Genomic DNA, 20,395 nt, shown 5'->3' with positions numbered 1-20,395 from the left:
CTTTTCGCCATACGACTACGTAAACCTTGGTCTGAAATGTACGATGTTGACATCCTGTGCTTTTTCCCTTTTTTTATTTTTACGCTGCAGTTGGAGGTATAAAGGTGTTGCCACTGTCCCGAGCAGAAAAGATTTTCAAACCAGCCCTGCTTCTTATTGAAAATGAAATACGAGAGGAATTCTCCGCGCAGTCTTAATTATTCCCACTCTTGGCGTCTCCGTCATTAGTAGAATTCTGGTTAATTAGTTACGGAGTTTCTTACGCCGTCGCGTCAGTGCGAAGATTCGTACGGCGAACTTTTACTCGGAGGTGGGTATTCGGTTAGCTTATTTCTCGTCAGGTCGGTCCGACCGTCCAAATTGGGTTACTTAACATAAGATTTAAATAAAAGCAATTTCCGCTTTGAAATTAGTCCGGCTTCCGAAGGACAGAAACAAGGAGAACCTCGGCTATGCACACGACGCCCGTTGTAAGTATCTGCCGCAAGGATATTTGGATATTTGGGTGTACCCGCCTTATCACGTAAGCGAAATCGGGGCAAGAAATTGATTGCCGTTTCACGACGGGATGGGATATCGATGCGAAGACCGTTACACCGAACGAGGACTGTGTATAAGATCCGGTATGTAACTTATTTACCTGGCTCGACGGCGCACCGTAAACGCGCTTCGTTATTTATTAGTAAAAAATATAATAATCATATCGTTACAATGGTGTACAAGAGTAATTACACACCGTTACACTATAATTTGTATAATCTATCGTACATAATTTATATATTATATATTTATATATATATTATTTATATTATATTTGCATATTAATTAATTTATTTATACATATAATATCCTGTGTACGGCTATGATTGTCCTACATTCTACTAAAAACACTGGCTATTTACAAGCGTGAAATTTTTTTAGGATTTCGCACAAATTTCTGCAGCTGTTGTAAACCCGTCGCTTCGAAAGAACAGGAAAAAAGACAGTGAAGATGAAGGAATAGAAATACCGTGGCGCTAAGCCGGTGCTGCTCCTCTCCTCATTGTCAGCCATTGACAATTCTCCTAAAAGCTTGTCTGATCGCGTCTCCCACACCCCGTGCAAACCCGCCGTAGCGCTTAATGTCGTGGATACAGAGAGGGTGGGAATAAATTCACCTGACGAGGACGACTGATTGCTGCTCGATTCCCGAATCATTATTGCCCGCCTTTCGGGGCATAAATTTGACATTAGCAGTCCTCGATTTACTCCCCTCTTCTATATGGGCCAGGGTACAGGTAGGCATGCTGCTACAATATCGAGGAGCTTAGCCTCACGGTCCATTAGGGATCGTTAAACGCCGTAGAAAATTCATAAAGCGAATACCACGGACATTTTTCACACCCTCTTACGTCCATTCATTCGTCGAATCTTCCTACGACCTTTCCATTTTTCTTCGCTTCAGCCCTTCTTCGTTTACATTGGTTTGGGTATACAGGTAAATCGTTCAACATGATTGCAGAACGATCATATACGTATAATGACAGTGAGTTTTCACACACATACACACACACAGACACTCACTCAGAATCATCACGTGTTTCCTTTATTGTATACTGATTCTATACCGATACAATTCACAAACTCTCCCCCATCAACGAAATTTTATATTCTCACGTACGCGAACGCATACCTATCTCAAATGCATCGGTAAAATACAGTATTTCATAAATGGCTGTATGCGTATAGGTATACCTACGTAATACGTGTACGTACGTACGTCGATGCGAAAGTCGCATATGACACGAGCAAGTTTTACGACCGTCCCAGATGTCACATACTCACAAATGTGTTTTCATTTACAATTTGAACGAACCAAGCCATCTCTTTCACCCTCTCTCGTTGCTGCTCGGCAGGAACGTGAAAAAATAAAAAAAAGTAAAAAAAAAAAAAAATGCACAAATAACCAAGCACGAAACAAAACGAACACCGAAGAAAAATGAATAAAAAATTTCCCTGCGTCCTCATATTTTAGTCGGTATTCGCGCACGGATTCATCCATAATTCATACCATCCCAGTTATACCGGTATACATGTACTATAGGTATACATATACCTACGGGTATCAACACTGTGTGCGCTCAACGATCGATTATTACTGTGAACTACAAAATGTGTCATCGACGAATGTCGTCGATATCTGCTGCCTTGTAATAGGTACACGAAAGATAACAAAGCACGTCCAGCCGAGCTAAAAACTCGCTTGCGCTGCTGTCAAAGCTCGCTGAAAAATGAACAAGGCCGGATTCGAATTTTACCGAGCCAAATATTTAAGTTTCATAGAAGAGAAGATCAAGCTGAATAGGATTATAAGGTCTTCAATCTCACGATTCAATTGCTTCGGAAAAACTTTCCTTACTCCGATTTCATCACTCTCACCAGTTTAAATTCGACTAGTGCTTCAACTGCTCGATTTAATTGAATCTGCAATTGGATCAATTCACTCGGAGAAACTAGGGTTGACAAATTTCACCCCAGAATTGGAAAATGTCCTCATGACTTCGGAACCCGGTTATCGGCGCCATTTCATCACCACATAACCTGAGTTTTTGATTTTAATGGAGGCTAATCGTAATTCTTGAGCTTTTAAATTACTCATGTCACACAATTTAATTAAACCTAATCAATAATATACCTGTTCTACTATCCACACGCGAAAAACTACGGTCAACGGTCAGCTGTCAGCCTGGTTGCATCGGTTTGATTTTACCCCACCAGATGACACATTGCAAAGTGACAATCCCAATGAACACACCCCAACAGATCGGTATGCTTTTGTGGAATAATAAAAATCAACTCGTACGATACGAAATCCGGTTTATAGCGCAATTGCCATGCTGCAAAGTGTACCGATGAAGAGCCAAGCGTCAGGGTGTCGATGACGCGACGGCATCACGGCAGGCATATAGGCACGCATCCAGGGTATCGCGTGACAAAGGCGTTACGTTCGCGTTGTACAAGGATGAGGGTATCCCGATGATCAGTAAGGTACGTGAATATCCCTAGACCTTCCGCGGCGTCGACAGAGTCGACAAACAGCAACGAAGCACGCGAGTCCGAGAAGCGCGGCGAGTCCGGCACCGAGTCCGGCCCCGGCCCAACCGGCGGGCCCAACGACGCCGCTTCCGTCGGCGGCAACGGGCCCTCCGCAAGTTTGCGGGGACTCGTCATTGGCCTCGGGGAAGCTGGCGTTGAAGGCGGTGCCGGTCGGCGTCGGGCAGTTGACGACGCCGTTGCAGAGAAGGCGGGTCGAGATGCATACCGCATCACCGGGGCACCGAAAGCCACAGTCCTCGAGCTTCAGGGTTTTTATAGCTCCGGATTCGTCGCGAGGCAGGTGGAAAAGCTCCGTCCATGCGATCTTGAAGGCCGCTCGGGCGGGCGCCATCGACCCGGTGAACTGGATTATGACGGCGGGAGGTTCGTCCTCGTGGCTCTCGGAAATGGGCCCGACGGGGCCTAGTTGCGCGGCCGAGAGGATCGGCATCTCCCTGACGACGCTGACGTTCTCCCCGCAGATACCGAGGTACGGCTCGGTCATTCCGGGCAGGAATATATCCAGCTTGCCGTCCTCGCACGAACGCGAGGCGAACTTTATCTTGTCGAAGTGAAGCCACAGGTCTCGTTCCGGATTTACGCGTAGCTCCCATATGCACTTGATCGAGCGTGGAGGAGTCACGTAGCCGAGGGCCTCGTAATGGGGAAATTCAATCTCGCCGTCGGTGGTCGCGGGAAAAAGGGCCGGTCCGCATAGCGGACTATGCGCAAACTCGTACTTGGCCTCGAATAGCGGAGACGAGTGCTTGAAGTAGCTGGCCGCGGCATGGGCCCCGTCCACCAAGAGTTTCAGATCGAGCTTTTCACCCCGAGAGACGATCCTCAGGGGCGGCGAGCCGTTTCCCAGCCGGCAAACGCAGCTCCCTTTTCCGGACCCTGGTAGCGGCTCTTTAACGATGATCCGATCGGCCCGGCTGTCCCAGCACATTCCGCACTGGGCGTAAGGATGATCCTTGAAGGTGACGGCCTCGACGGTCAGTATGACGCGAGCGAAGAGCCGCTTGTCGGTGACAAAGCTGTAGGTGCAGGTCAGGTCGTTCGGCGGATCGCCGGGACGTTTGTAGACGAGGGTGTTGAGCGGAGATCGGAGGTAGCCACTCTGGGCTTTCCACGCTGCGAAGGTCTCGTCACACTCGGTGTTCGGCACAGCCTCGCCGAACTTTGTGGCGTTGAAGAAGTCGTAGTGAGCCCAGTAGTACAACGAACTACCAGAGTAGCTTCCGGTCTTGCTCTCGAACCTGACGAACAGAGCGTTCGAAGTCGACACGAAGTCGTGCTTTTCCATCGGCCTGCTGAACGTGTCGCAGAATGTCTTTATGATCCTCGCGTCGTCCGGCCAGTCGGCGTCGTAGAGGGTAAGGCTCTCGCCGCAGTCCCCGTCGTACAGCTGGATCGGTGACTCGATCCGGTTCACCCTGAAGCTTGGAAAGTAAAGCCTTGCGATTTCCCCCGGACGGCCCTTCAGCAAGTAGGTGCAGCTCGTGTGAGGCGGGTACCAGTGAGCCACCGACAGAAATATCCCCTCACCAGCACCGAGGGTCTCGCTGCTGAGCAACCAGTCGCAGCTGCCGTTCTTCACCCCGGCGGTCTCGACGTGGCCGGGCCAGTTCCCGACGTTGAAGTGGAAGCCCGTGTTCAGCAACGGTCCAGCCGGCGAGGAGACGAACTCGACGTAGAGGTCCTCGCTCGTGCCAATGATGCTGTAGGGGAACTTCCCCATTCCGCAGAAGGTACCGATCACCGGACTGGTCTCGTTCATGCCGTCGAAGACGCGGATGTAGTCGTAGGGACAGTGCTGGGAGCCTGAGCTTATCGGGCGCATGGGACAGGTCATTATGTTCTCGCACCGCTGCCCGTCTATGTTGAACTCCTCGTTCTCGATGTAGAGCTTTATGAAGGGGAGCCTGGTGTTCAGGCGGTACTTGCAGTGCAGGGCGCGGGGATAAACCCCCGGGTATGCCGGACTCTGGACGTAGCATGTCTGCAATCTGCAGTCCTTGAAGACCCGCTCGCAGTAGCTTCCGGGCACCACCTCGCCGCGTCGGTTCGGGTAGAGCTCGGGGTGCTGACCGTACCTGAGATAGACCTCGGTCTGCTGTTCAGCCCGTGAATCGAAGCTGAAGTAGGTTTGATCCGTGAAATTTTCCGCGTGGAAGAGAACCCGCACGAAACTCGTCTCCGATATGAAAGTCTGCGGCTGCTCCGACTCTCCGCAGAAAACTCCCGGGTCCTTTCTGTTGCTAACCTCCGTCTTCGCGTTTCCATCGATGATCTACGGAACAGAATTACACACATGTCCTTTAGTCGTGTCTTATTATCAAAACTTATACTCGTGCAGGTTTCGAGACTTTATGACATGGCCTCAACTTCTAGGAACTCAACGCTTGGAGTTATCAATTTACATCCTACTTTACAGATAGAAACTCGCCGATACTCTTCCCATGATTACTTCCAACTCTTTGAGTGGTTCGTGTCTCTTAACAAGCGGTTTGCATTGCGGTGATTGATTCGAAGTTACGAAAACCCATTTACACAATTAGTTCGAAATACAATCTTATAAACGATTTTTCAATACGTACAGTATTTGGACATACGTACGATTTGATACGATACCAACTAACTTGGTTCAAAGGACTTCCAACCGAGATGTGAACTTGAGATCGCACCACGCGTAATTAATCCCTCAGTTTCGCGTTCAAAATTCTGTCCATCGTTTTAAGGGAGAAAACAAGCACTTGGCATGTAGAGTCCTGAAACTTTGGTATGTGCGCAGGTCTTAGGAGTGTTAGCTTAACGCAGGTTAGCTCTGGTGAAATACTTGTCGGTGAGTTCAGCTAACACGGTTTAGGGCCAAGAAAAAAAGGATGGAGAGAATTAGAACAACCCGTATTTGTTCTCTGAAGCATGTGCGTGTGAGCAGCTCACGATAGGAGGGGGAGAATAAAATATAGTTTAACAGAAAAGTGTTCCCAGTTCTGCAGAGAATGAACGAAAAAGTTTGTCTGGTTAAAGTTCCAAGGTTCGGGTAGTATATGGTAGAAAAGACTCGGCCTCCTCGAATGAACTGGAAAACTTTTGGTTTAACCCCGGGTGGCCACGTCAAAACTTTGTATCCACTTACTACTGCCGGATGACAAGTGTGGATGAATTCGCAACCGCGTTACTTTTCACTACGCTATACGTATAGGGGTGGGTGTATACCTATATTATACACCTCATGCTCTCGTGTAGCCGATCTCGCGGCTTCTTTATTCAGTTGTATAATGCCGGTATAAAACATTCGAACTTTTGGCATAAGAATGAAAATAAAATAGAAACGTTAAAGTAGAAGAAGAAGAAGAAGAAGATGAAAATGAAAAAGTTTTAAGCGGAAAGATGGGAAAGACTTTATGACTTGCCGTCTTCGCCGCTAAAAGTTGCACCTTCGATTGCCCGGTGTGAAATTCTTGTACATGGAATGAAATTAAGAAATTACAACCGTATTCACTGTCTGAAATTTTACTGCGGTCAGAATTACCATCAGCCCTTTCCATTCGGAAAAATTGTGAAGTACGCTTCGCAGGTTCACCGGGATAAAATCAGGCTATATTGCCATGCAATAATGCACTCAGTTTACCCCGAATGTGCGGCATGTTGCACACTGTTTTATGCAAGCCATAAATCCACATTTACCGAGACATTTAGCTGCTATTAATATCGTACGTCACGAGGAAAGCTTTCGGAATCATAGATTATATACGATCGTCAACATTAACTCGGAATGGATTCAACTGCATCAAACCAAGAAGTAACGACACCGGACTAATTAAATTAACGTACTGCACGAAGTGCAAACATTTACTCTTTTTATTTGGATGTAAAATGTGCGCGACAGTAAAACAAAAGTTCAAAAGTAAAAACAAACACCGCATCATTGTTTTCCGTCTCTACGCGCAATGCCGGACTTTGGCGAAATTTCATCCCTGTGTGCGTAAATTCAGTGGTAAAATAATACCGACTAATCAGTATGGGAATTTAATTAGAGTAAGCTTCAATTGTAATTTGCAATGGCGCGTTAACAGCTAGCTTATAGGTGTGCATGGGTATGAGTTGGGTATGCCGTGCGAGGCATTCCTCGACTTAATTAACCCTGTAGGTGGCAGAATATTAAATTTATTTATCGTTAGGGCGTGCAGTGGAACCGGTTAAATATTACCGTACGCGTGTAATGTTTCTATTTAATTTCCCACCAGTTTCTGGCATCACCGATATACGAGAGGCTTTTCCAAGAGCTCTTAATACGGTGATTAGTTGCAGAAACGGCTTATATTAAATTTATTCAACGTTATTGTGAAAAAAAAAAAAAAAAACGTAACTCGCCCTTGCTACTTGCAGAGAAAAAGTATAAATTAGCGAAACTCCCGCGCCTCGGTTTGTAAAAATGAAACAAAATGAATTTGTATATATTTCAGCGAACCTACTGCACATCAAAGTAAAATCCGTCTCGCTTCGCTTACGGGTTCTGAGCACAAAACTTTGCCCATCTTTGCAAATAAATACATAATACCCGGTGTAAGTCGGAAAGCTTTGCACTCCCTTTTTACCGTGATAAAAATCGATGTCCCTTGAAAGTTGTCCGACGGTCTCACGCAGAGTGTACCTGCGAAACATTGTGAAAGCTGGCATGGAATACGAGCTTTTTGTAAGCTTGCTCTCAGCCCATCATCGATCATCGACAACCGCTCGCCTTTCAGCTAAACAAATCTGCATTTCGTCCTGTGCAGTTGGTTCGAATCGAGCTAGAGCACGGTCCACTGATCCTTCCAAAGTTCCAAGGGCCCAAATTCGAGGAGCACCGATTTATCTCGGGCGTCACCTGGCAATGGAAGCGTAATGAGCTCCGGCAGCCGTACGCAATCTTCCTTGTATCTATCCGCGTTGTATCGCGACGGCAGTCGCTCACCCCCTGTGTATACATAATGTACACCCTATCTCCCCGACTCGAGACGGCTTGGCGAGGGTGCGGACGAAAGAGAGAGAGCGAGAGAGAGAGAGGGAGAGGAGAGAGCGAAACACCTGAACGCCCTGAGCTAATTTCTGCGCGGGTAATTGCCAAGCTAGTTGAATGGATCCGACGCGTTGGTTGCGCGGTTCCACGCTAATTAAGCGCTGCGGCTTCCCACTGCAAATTCAATATTTCCCGGCCCCCTTGCACGCCATCAGCTACAGCAATCAGAGCTGACCCGACCCGCGTTTCGCTCGTTACTTGAGTCTTAGGCTCCTACTTTGGAAGGAACAGGACAGTGTGCCAGGATGCAAGAAATCGGCAGCTTCTTTGGCTGCCGAGGGTGGAAAGTTTGCGGAGTAGGAGCGGAAACTTTTCATCGTGGAGTCCGTTGATGTATCGTCACATCGTAGGATTACTCAGCCGAGTGAGTTATTTTTTTTTTTTTTTAACTTTCTTTCCTTCTTTCTTTTCCCTGAACTCGAATATTTCATACAAACGTTTCGCATGATTGAAGACACCGTTTTTTCGAGCGAGAGTCTCTGAAACCCAATGTGGAGTCCGCTGCTATCATGAAGAGAAAGCTCGTTGAGCTGTGGAGCAAACTCTAGAAAGTATTCCTTCAGAGGAGGCGAACTCTGCTTTATTTTCGCCGTCTATTGGTCGTGGTATGCTCGACGGAAATCGAAAATATTTGAAATAAACTCTAGGTTGTGTTTTTTTTTTTTTTTTTTTTACCTCATGCAACGAACCGATGCAAAGTACCCAGCGCCAATTTAAAACGGCTTTGGTTAGGAAATAAACATTTCAGTTTTCCAGCAAACGCGGTTTTAATGTTTAATCGTGTTTGCAAATACGTTACAGTGCTGTAACAAGTACGAAAGAAAAACTCATTTGCCTCTCCGTAACGAGAATCGTCTCGTATAAATTATTCCAAATACACTCCGGCTATCGATTTAATTTTTCCCCGAAAATAAGAGAACGAAGATGAAATAATATCTTGAAATTTCGCGCGAGGATGAGGGCAGCTTCCGTCCAGATATACGGCAGACCCGGAGGAGCCGGATGAACGAGCCTGGGACGCTGAAAAATTATAAAACGGTAGCCGGAGGGTGAATACCCACGGTTGGTATACCTATACGATGACTATTGATTCCGTCTGTGTTCCCTCCGAAATATATCGCATTGAATACTCGGCTTCAAGAATTCAAGCACACTTATGTAAACTTTGATAAACCGAAACATGATGCCTGTTAATTCCTTCTCTCTGTTTCAGCGGAATAATTGCGAAAATGGTCTGCAGAATTTCGCGATTTCGGACTGCGAAATTTCACATTAAGACAATAATTGTACCGGATAGAGGGGAGAATTATAATATCGGGGAGAAAGACAATTACAAATCTCGTCTAGCTGCAGCTTTTCTACCTTCTTTTTTCACTTCCAACCAGAGAGGCAAAAGCTCGGCACTACCCTGCAACCCGAGTATATAAATGAAATTATTATCTTCATTCCCGGGACCGTAGACTGCTACACCCTTTTTCCTCGGCGCACAGGTGTCTCGTATATTACAAGGGATCCTCCAGCTGGCAAGGCTTTTACAGTATACCATTGCGTTTTCAAGTTGTCGCGGTCCCTTCTCCACGGTTCAACGTCTGGTCTGCTCGTAAAATTACCTACCCAAAATATATTTCCAAGCAGTTAAAAATGATTCCTCTGCAATTTTGAATCTGTTCAAGTTTTTTATATTATGAATATTCAAGCCTTTGCTCTATGGATTTGTTTTTTTTTTTTTTTTTTGTTCTCTACCATTTTTGTACACATTTTGGAAAATCCGACCGATATGATTAATCAACAGCTAAAGTTTTACCAAGATAAGAGAAATCTTGAAAAATGATAGTTTACGGATGTTTTGACGGGTAAAAAGTATCTGGAAAAGGGTTTAAACCTTCGTCCGAAGTAGCGGGTTATAATAATTTACAAACTAGACACCCTTTTAGTCGTTATCGAGTCCCGTTACGGTCGGATAAACATCAAAGTTGCTGTTTGACTTCTTGCGCAACGAAGGGATGAGAGGTCGATAGGCAAGCCGACAGAATCCTCGAACTTGCGGGAGTCGAGTTTCGAAAAGATCTCCGCAGAGTAGGTACATCTCTGCAGAGCCGGGCCGTGGGAATCCGGTCTCAAGGCTGCTCATTAACATTGGAGGAGATATTTCTCTCGGAGAAAATGCTTCGGGGCAACGGAGAAGCGGCGGCTACAGCTTAACGACGTTTAACGGTGTTAACGACTCCTCGCTTTCCACTTTACCCTTTTAATATTTCAGCCATAAAGAATTTATTCATCCAGAGGGGGAAACGACTCGCATCACTCGCGTACAGCGCCACCTGAAACTCGGATTTTTTTTAAAGGCAAATAGAGACTGCAGTAGCCAGGATCGAGCTTTTCTCAGATCTTGAAAACGTTCGCAATTGAAGAACAATACAATAAACGGTACTGAAAGATTCATTCAGGCGAAATCGATTCCGGCGATATCGAGGCGATGAACTTTCCTGATAGAGTTTATGCATCGTGCAAAGGTATATATATATATATATACGTAAGATACTTTACTGGAAGGCGTTTGGAAACTCGGTCCGATCAGCGGATTAGAAAACTTGACGTGTGAACCTGAACGGCTGCGAGTTCTCTGCCATGCCGCTGGCTGCGCTGCAGATGGCTTGATCTCGCGAAGTGCTTTGCCCGCCGCTAAAAGCTCCGCGAAGCATTAAGCTGGCCTCGAATTTCCTTAGCAACGGCGAAAACCGAGTCGCACGTATTGAAAGTTAGCCAACTGTGCATAACAATCAGGATATGGATATACGTTATACCTTATATGATACATACACAAGCGATTCTTGCACTTTCACATTTTTTTCGTTCTTTGTTCGCGGGAGAATACGCGGGGATGTGAGACGAGCAAAATGGCGTAGGAGTTTATAATCAGTTGATCGTTTCAGGTTAGGAACACAAGTTCCAAGGTACAGAAAATGTCGCGCAAAAATTGTAAGGCCCCCGTTCTGTTGCGTTGAGTTGATGCCGGATGAAAAATTTTTCTCGTCCACGACAAAGCTCGAATTGTGTAGTTGGATTAATTATTATTCGACTGGTTCAGAGTGGTGAATATTCGCCACCAAATGGCGCCTTCCGATATGCCGGAAACGTCGAATAGATACGGTGTCATGGCTTTGGGAGCGATTTTGAATAGAGCTTAGGTGATGCGGGTGGAAATGTATACCACGCGTGTATAGTTATATACGTTGAAGGAGGTAAGAGACGGCGCGCGGTACGGCGAAGCCAATTCTCTTGAGATCCCGCGTAAGCCGGGAAACTGGGTATATCTCTATGTGTCTGGTATAACGAAGCCGAATACGCTTCGCTGGCGTAATTTACTTCGACCAAATTCCCGCAATACATCGACCTAATACGATGATATTTTATTCCTTGGACTCCACGCTTCTGAACCGAAAGAAAATTCCTGACTCGAGCAGTCATCCCGGAAATTTGATACGTGCTGGATACGTTTCAAGAACAATTGAAAATTCTTCGTCGTTACTAATTTAAGAAGATTGAATCCCTGTAAATGCAAGTTCTGAATTTAGAAGTTCAGAAAAATTGCAGATACGATTCGTCAGAGAGATTGAACTCTTTTTTTTTGATTATTTAGTTTTACAGTTTTGGTGAAATTTGAAAATTAGATACACCTAATTTGTATGATTTTTTTTTTGTTTCCAACGAACATATGTAGGCTTTCCTCCCCGCGCACGTCGTGAACAAGAAAATAAAAATAAAGATGCTGTATTGAAAAGCCAAAAGCTCGTCACGTCGAGCCAGAAAACACTTTGGTACACAAATGTTTTCTGAGAGAATATTTTATACAACGCGTTCGATTTGAGGGGATAAAGGATAAACCGATAACGAGTTTCGAACATCCCTTTGTCTCGGGCCGGAGAGAGAAGGACAAGAGATGAAATGAGGAGGAGAGAGAGAAAGAGAGAAGGACGAACGTGTCCCCGATATCTTTCTGAATCGAAGCCAGAAGAATAGAAATTGTATAACGTGTGTGGCATACAGGCATACAGGGCGTCGGTGAATACTCTCGAATATACACCAACAGCTACAGATGCGAATAAGGTACAGAGTAGGGGCTATAAATACTCATGCCTCACACTTCGAAGTTCATTGATTTTCCATGTAGCTCGTTCAGAGGCGGCCAGAGTCTCTACTTCTCCCTTCTCCCTCCCACCCCCGTCTTCGATTCTCCCTGCAGTCGAGCCAACCTCATTTTTACATCACTTTCCGTTGCCTCTTCTTCTTCTCCTTTTTCTTCTTCTTCCTTTCGTCTCACCCCAACACGAATACTTTTCGAGATACACGATAGCAAGCATCATCGACTTTCACGAGGGGCAGTGTGTAGATTTTCCGACGATTCCCTTGTATATCCTGCGTGTCCCGTCACTGCTGACGTATGCACGTCTCCATTCACACTGGAATACCGGTTTTCACGGATACGGAATATTCCAGCTTCAGCAGTTTAGCTTATACAGATTTCAAACGGCAGTCGTTCAAAGTTGACCAATGGGATCGAGGCTGCGTTCGCTTACGCCGCCGCTGATTGGTCGGCGGTGAGCGTGACCGTTATTTTTCGTCTCTCTCCGCTGTGCGATTGGCCAACTTCAGAGTGTTCCAATTTGAAACCTATGAGACTATGAAAACTTTCACTGACGGAATTTCGGCTCTTTTTTCTCGCGGAGAATATGGAAATAAGCTCGGAACGAAAACGAGGTGTGAAAAACAAATTTCACGAGAATGCGAAACTCGCGTGGACGTATCTATGTGTGTGTGTGTGTGTATTTTATCCTCTTATTCCGAACGATTTGACAGGATCGCGATTCGACGATTGGTTTGAAATTGCTTTAGGAAGATATCTGTATACTTTTGCACCTCGAAAGTGGGAGGATGATGTGGCGATTGTACATGTATCTGTATTATGACCTACTGAGCCCATACATATTATATATATGCATATAACCTCAAAACACGCCGCCTTTGGCGTTTTTAATGTTCGTAGATCGAAAATGCGGTGGTTTCGTTTGGTAGGTTCCTTTTTCTTTTTCTCTTTTTGTCAATCTTTATATTTTACAAGTATCGAATTCCCCACCCCTCGAGGCCCCCTCTCCGAAAAATCTTGTATCAATCGGATTGCTCGATTTGAAACTCAGCGCCGAGCGAGCCGCTTGATTCTATATTGATCATCCTGCCGTATTCCCTTGATTATTCCGCGGGACGGAAATTGAACGGAGTTCGCTGCGGCCTTTTGTTCCCATCAGCCTTTTCTCCTCCTCCCCCTTGCCGCCGCTGCCGCTACGGCCCGTTCTTAATTTGAAAGATCTGTCATTTGTTACAACGCAAACAACGATTTCCCTTATCGATATTGGAGGGGCGGTAGGTTCGCGACCCTTGAACTGCCATGCACCCCAATTCTGTTTATCGCGTTGTCTTTTTTCAGCGTGTTCGAGCGCGTGCGCGCGTGATTGTTCGATATTTTCACTGCTTTGCGTTTTTTTATCTTTTTCATTCTTTCTTTCTTTCTTTCATTCTTTCTTTCTTCAATTCCCCGGTCGTTGCCGACCGAAGAAGAGAACGACAACGATGAAATGAGCATAAAGATAAAAGTGAAAATATTACGACTATACAACGGCAGATAGGCGACCCTTGGATATATAAATTTTCGCACAGTGTTTTGCGGCGTAAACTATTATTATACCACAAATGTATATACGGATATAACGTTTTCTCATAAAACTACCTTTAGGGCCGAGAGACACGATCATCAACGAGACAAGATACGCCAACAACTTATATCGTAAAAGTATCCACACATCAGCTTGTATATTCCATGCCTCGTTTAGCGGCGTTCAAGCACTTTCAATATCGCTGCGGAAGAAGGTGTATCGGAACATATTATCACGCAACCCTGTTTCAAACGTCGCCAATTCTTCGACACTCACTATTCGGCCCTTCTCCTCTTATCCTTTTCAACCGACTCCAACGAGCGTTGTCGAGACCCTCTCTGGAAGCACTGAATGATCGTTGACTTATCACTGCTGCAGGATCGAGGGGGATGTGTACAAAGATACTTCGCCGTTGTTTGCACGTCCTCAGACTCGCTTGTCGTTGAAGTTTGCCAAGCATGGAATGGAAATGTGGCTCTCGTTGTCATGACGATTTTCGCATCCTTCATTTCCCCGTTTTCTCACCTCTCTATTTTTCATTTCAAAGGTTTTCTCGGGACGAAATATTACGTCATAAAAAAAAATCGAATAAATCAAACCCTTCGAGGATTTTGTACAAACAGTTTCATCGCGATTTCACACGGATATCCGTATCCATACCTCGCGAAGAATTAGTTAGGCAAACTTTCTCGCGGCGGCGTTAAAATTTCGCACCGATTCATTAATTTACGGTCGCGAGACGCGCGACGGTTGGTGCTATTAGAGAAAATGCGCGAAAATTTTACACCGCTGTACCCTTTCCCAGTTGGCGAAACTTCAATTTAGAAAGCGAGTTGAAACTAGGAGTTGTTGGAACGTACAGACGACCACCGTTATGCCAGTTAATGAAGATGAAAAAACTTTCGAGCGACGAATCAGCTTCCCACGTAAAATAATAATAATAACATCAACAACAACAACAACAATAATAATAATAATACTAGTAGTAGTAGTAATAGTAATGTTGTAATCGCAGTCCAGACTATTCAATTAGCATCGCGGACTGTGAGACGGAGGACATTTTTTTTTTGTAACGTCCAAACTTACAGAAACACAACAGGTATAACGTTTACGTCACACAGTCGATATTCTCGTTACACTCCTCGCAATTTAGTTTATCGGCCAGAGAGATGAAATTGGCTCAACTATACACCATTCATTCCTCCCCTCCCCCCCCCCCCCCCCCCCCACCATGTTGTGTACGAAGATAACAGATGCGTGGAATTAAATCATTGATCGTAAAAATCTGTCCGTGTGTGTATAAGGCTTATTCTTCTATCTATATTGCACATCGTGAAATACAGCAAGTGCTCCCGTAACTGACAGAAACCTCTCGATTTTTTAATCAACGTCGAAGTTCTGCTGCTGCTGCTGTTATCTGTGGCGGGAATGCGAAACATGCAGTTCAATTATTGGGTAGGGTTCTAGCAGAAATATTTTCTCTCCTGTTTTCACTCACTTCTCACGCTTAATTAAACTTGACGAAATCGTTTGAATTTTGGATTTTAGGATACTCGGTGTAAAGCTGATGTCTTATTTGTTTAGTTCAGTGCAATGGTTGACTTTTTACGTTTGATAGTTGAAATTGTTCTGTCCCTGGTTACAGTGTAATATTTGAAAGGAAAACATGCGAATCATCTAAAGAGTTGAGATTAAAATATTCCAAATGACATATCTGTTCCTGTTTTAACTCATCGCTCTCCATTCACGGGTATTAAAACCGTTCCAATTACGAAAATTTTAATTGGCTGCGGGAAGGAATTTAAAATCGTGCATTTTCGTTCGCGCTGCGACACGAGGGCAGAAAAAACAGTGTAGCAAACAAAAATCGTGCAGAATTTAATACTTGTAAGCTACATGTTATCCGCAGTCCAGTTAATTGTTAGCTTATGCAGATTGAAACGTGAAATTCCTGCAGCCATTCAGTCGGTTTAGTGATATATTATACAATATATAAAATTGTAGGACGTAAACGGGTAACGACGTCATTCGCAGACGCTTCAAAAGCGGCGTTAGAGCGAATATAGAATAAGAAAAAGCGAGGCACTTTTTTATATTCAGTACATAAATAAAAAATGAGAGTAAAGGTAAGAAGAAAAAGGCATGGAATCGCGTCCGTTCCCTGGACGAATTTTTCCGGGAAAAAGTAATCTTGGTGAAATACATTTTTCGAATTCGCAGAGAGAGAGGGAGAGAAAAGGGGGGGAGCAAAATCGGCCAAAGAGGAAGAGATCGCTTATATTTAATTCAATTTATTATTGCGCTCGGTGTTTCGCGCTTCGCGTTTTCCCGCGAAATTCCGACTCGTGACTTGCGGGCAGACGGGCGAGGAACCCGCGTGATGTTTGGCCCGATAGATGCGAGCTCCGGGCAAGCCTGTCGAAGATTAATGACGTTCTGCCGTTGGCGCGTACCAACCAACCCAGCAACCCCTGTTTCAGTCCTGTATCACGTTCCCGGCAGGCAGTCAAGGGCCCATTCCTCAGCCCCCATAACCGGCAGGTATGGCACGCATCCTCCGACTCTGTTCTTCGTTCCATCACCGAATGAATAATTAAGTCCTATCCCACCGACTGTGATGCAACACCGATGCGTATTTCTCGGCGTCGCGTCGGGATCCTTATGCGAGTGGTTATGTAGGGTTTCTTTTGCGTACAGATCCCGATACCGACAGTTTACCGATATTTCAACCGCTTTCCAGCTCAGACACGAACCATTTTTTCCAATAATCGATAAAGTAGACCAGAGTGGGGATTAACTCTCAACTGCAAAAAAGGGTTTGTGTCTGAGCTGTGAAGCGGCTGAAATGTCGGTATCGGGAGCTGTACGTAGAAACGATCCTGTATACCTGCTTTGCGAGGAGTCGAAAGTGGAGAATTTTTCGATCATTCCATCACCGAGATAGCCGCACGTTGAGTACTTAACAAATTCATGGATTACTTAGCTACGATGATTTTCTTAAGAACTCAAGAACAAAAGTAACCAAGGTAGTAAAACATTATTTCGCATAGGATTTAAGATGAAAAGTCGATATCTAACACGTGCTGATTGTTTATAAGTTCAGTAAATTTGATGAAAATGCGATTCGTGACCACGTTGTAATGAAATTGTTTACTTGCTCGCTAAAGTTTCCTGAACCATGGCTCTTCTAATCAGGCAATACGATACACTGCAAAAGTAACGATCACGAGTTAAAATTCTAAATGATCAAAGTTTAGATAGTGAGCATGGCGTCGGATCTGATCACTCCGAATAGCGCAGAAAACTCGGAACGGTGAAACTTCGGAATGGTTATAATTATCGTAAAATTTCTCGCAATAAGGTGGAAACAAACGATAGTACCTACGTAACTGATCGGAAATTCGGATTTACTCGGAATCTTTTTAATTAGTATTCCGTAAGAGGTTGTCCATGAATTTCTGAAAATGTGCGATCGTTCCCGCAAGCATCTAATCTGGACCAGGTCATTCCACTGGACACTAACAGACTTACGCATGGTCCTCCCCTCAATCAGCGACGATGATCTAGGACCGGAAGGTGAAGGGTGCCCTGACTATTTCCGTTAATTTACCGGACTCCCTATCCGCAGTGCAGTGCAAACTTCATCGGGAAGTCCGATCCTCGCCCGGTTGGCTAGGCGAGAGTCGAGCTGCAGTCTAGGTGTCTCATTCCAGTGGCCAGTAGTGAGGTGAATTCCAATCGATGCTGCATTTGGGTCATTATGACAATGAATGATAATCGATGCAACGAAATACGCTGCGATTCGGATAATGGAATAGAGGTTACCAAAGCCGGGCTTGCAGTACGTGCCATCGAATGACTCGAGCTCCAATGATGTTGATCATCGACACTTCGACCTCGTGGGGTCGAGGCGTTTATACCGACCCGTGACAAGTCAGCGGAGTCAGAGCTGACATCGCGTGTCCATAAATCATTTCCCGGTACTTTTCATTGCAGCATTAATATTACGTTGAATAGACTCACGATCTCCTCGAGTTCTCAGATATCTATATCTGTAATACGTAAACCTGTAGATATACATTAGTGACTGTAGAGTTTCTATAATAATCGAAGCACGCCACCGTCTCTCTGAACGAAGGTATTACACAAGTAGGACTCGTCCTGGAAGTTGATAAGTCATAGTAAATCACTTGAAGTTATACGGTGGAGAAGAGAGAAACTACGTTGTTGGTGCTGAACGCGGACGTTTATCAAATAATACACCGAGAGGGACGTAAGATCTCATCGTATTTTCTGACAACTATTGACTTTCTTTACCATCTACTCGAATGGAGGAAATGAAACGGTAGCAATTTCTACTGATTGAAAATATATTGAGTGCTTAAGTCCAAGCTGGAAAATGGTTAAAACGGGAAAATTAAAAAACGGAGATTTATAATCGATGACCGATTTGAGTTCGACTGAATTGTATGAGGAAAAAAGGAGTGGAAAAAAAAATTGAAAGCTTGATTTTCATTGAAATAATTCGGTAATTAGTTGTTTGAAAACGGCTAGAATGCTATGCAACTTTTGTTAATGCCAAATTCGTAGAATTTCATCTAATTTCAATAGCTCACTGTACCCAAAAATTAATCCTACGCGTATGACCTGACATTGAATTCTGAAGAAACGATTACCTTATGAAATTCATGATCAGTTTGTTATGCGCAACTTGTGATTGATTTTAGGAATATTGTATGTTTTGGTAAATTGAAGAATCAGGTAAAAATTAATGTTAAGATAATTTATAAATACCTAATAGGTCTTAACATAAGCGAGCTGTGATTTGTTGAAATTCAAACACTTTTTGTTAATGCCAAATTTCTATAGTCCATTTAATTTCAATGATTAATAGCTCGGTTTGTGCATTGACTGTAAAACTGATATATTCGAAAAGTCAGCACACACGTTTATTATTTGAGATTTGTATTGATTTCAGATATAAGTTATTTTTTTTTATTATATAAGTTAATTTATAGCTAATTCATTTACAAACAAAACGAGGTATCCATATTCGTCAAAACTGGACATACGATACAGTTTCATGAAAAAATACGAAGTTTCACGACGTTTGTAAAATTGTTGACAACTGCAGAGTTCTTTTCGTCACAATTTTTTACTTTTCCTAATTTCAATGAATCTTCTCAAGTCTATAGAATGCAGAAAACAAGTTTTTGGAGAAATGTCCGTCTGTCCAAAACTCCCGCGATTATCGCGGAAACGGGTCAATGAAGAAACCTGAAACGTAGAGGATTTAACAACCAAATGATGGACATGAAAAATCACCATGTCCCATTTAATTTGAACTCAGTTCTCAATGTTTTACCGACCAACCTGCACTTTTTCCTCCTTATTATTTTTTCTAAATAAACAACCATGTCCTACCATCCTATCTATTTTATTTCTCATTTGGTTACCACGCCTCCCAGTTTCAGATTTTTCATCCAGTCGCTTTCGAGATTATCGAGAAAGTTTGTCGACCAGACTGACAGATTCTTCCCTTTTGACGGTGACGAAAGGTTCGCGGAGAAAAGTATTTCACCGGCTTACTTTCTTTCTCCACGCATACCGAGGCTGCAGAATAATCCGAAGGCGAGAGAGCAGAATCACTCTCAATTTCTTCGTCCCGCTCCCAATGCGCAGCTGTGCAGGAGGCGAGATAAGAGAAGAATAGAGAGTGAAAGTAAGACGCTGCATGCACGATCCAGCGTCAATAAGGCATGCCAAACAGACTTGCCCTCGGGGTAACGGAGCGCACACTCCGTAACCCGTAGCCCGCATCCCGTAGTCCGTAATCCGTAATCCGTAACCCGTATCAGTTATTGATCTCGGTAAAGCAGAGGATGTGGGCCGCGATGCCGTCTGCTGGCCTTTGATTGCGTCCAAAGCCGCGGAGCCGCGACTCGAAGATCCGTCTCCTCTTGCTGGGGCGATTTTCTGTCGACCGGAAAAGGTATACGGACTGCCATTTCCGTTCCAAGTTCGAGCTTGGCCAGCATCCTCTGCTCCGGCGATAAACCCTCTTTCCCAAGATTCCTCTGTTTTCTTACCGTCCGTGCTATCCAGTTTCCACAATCCCTCAAACGTCAAGGTTTGAACCGTTTCTTTTTCCTTTTTTTTTTTTACTTTTACCCTAATAGAGATCTAATGGAAATCCTTTCCATGCTACTTTGAATTATTTTCTTTCTTTCGATCGATTTGCCAAAAAATGCTAAAAAAAAACGAGACGTCAACGTTTGTGGAAATGGAAGCACAATGGGAGATAAGAAAAAAAAAAAAAAAATACCGAGAACGGAAGGTTTTCCAGGTTTATTTTATGAGGATTTTTGAGATCCCAACGCGAAATAGCTCGTGTTTCAAACGCTAGGCTCGCAAGCTCGCTCCACCTGTGATAAAGGGCGCCGGCAAAAGTGGGTACCCATGTCCCGCAGGATATAATACGGCTAGCAACCGTCGGCCGAGACACAATGGAATACATATTACACCATCAGCCTACATGTTGCGG

At 44.4% G+C, this 20,395-nt stretch overlaps 1 protein-coding gene across 2 annotated transcripts in view; it reads right to left on the bottom strand.

Annotated features, from left to right (window-relative positions):
- Positions 1 to 1,537: 1,537 nt before the first annotated feature.
- Positions 1,538 to 20,395, bottom strand: part of LOC124175337 (cubilin-like) — an 83,500-nt gene continuing 64,642 nt past the window's right edge. For both annotated transcript variants that reach the window (XM_046555463.1, XM_046555462.1), the window contains one exon: positions 1,538 to 5,368. In XM_046555463.1, coding sequence (XP_046411419.1) covers positions 3,020 to 5,368 — 2,349 coding nt within the window. In that variant the 3' untranslated portion in view covers positions 1,538 to 3,019. The remainder of the gene's footprint in view (positions 5,369 to 20,395) is intronic.

The sequence above is a fragment of the Neodiprion fabricii genome, chromosome 2 (genome assembly GCF_021155785.1).
Source record: "Neodiprion fabricii isolate iyNeoFabr1 chromosome 2, iyNeoFabr1.1, whole genome shotgun sequence".
NCBI lineage: Eukaryota > Metazoa > Arthropoda > Insecta > Hymenoptera > Diprionidae > Neodiprion > Neodiprion fabricii.
This window is presented reverse-complemented; position numbering and strand designations above follow the sequence as displayed.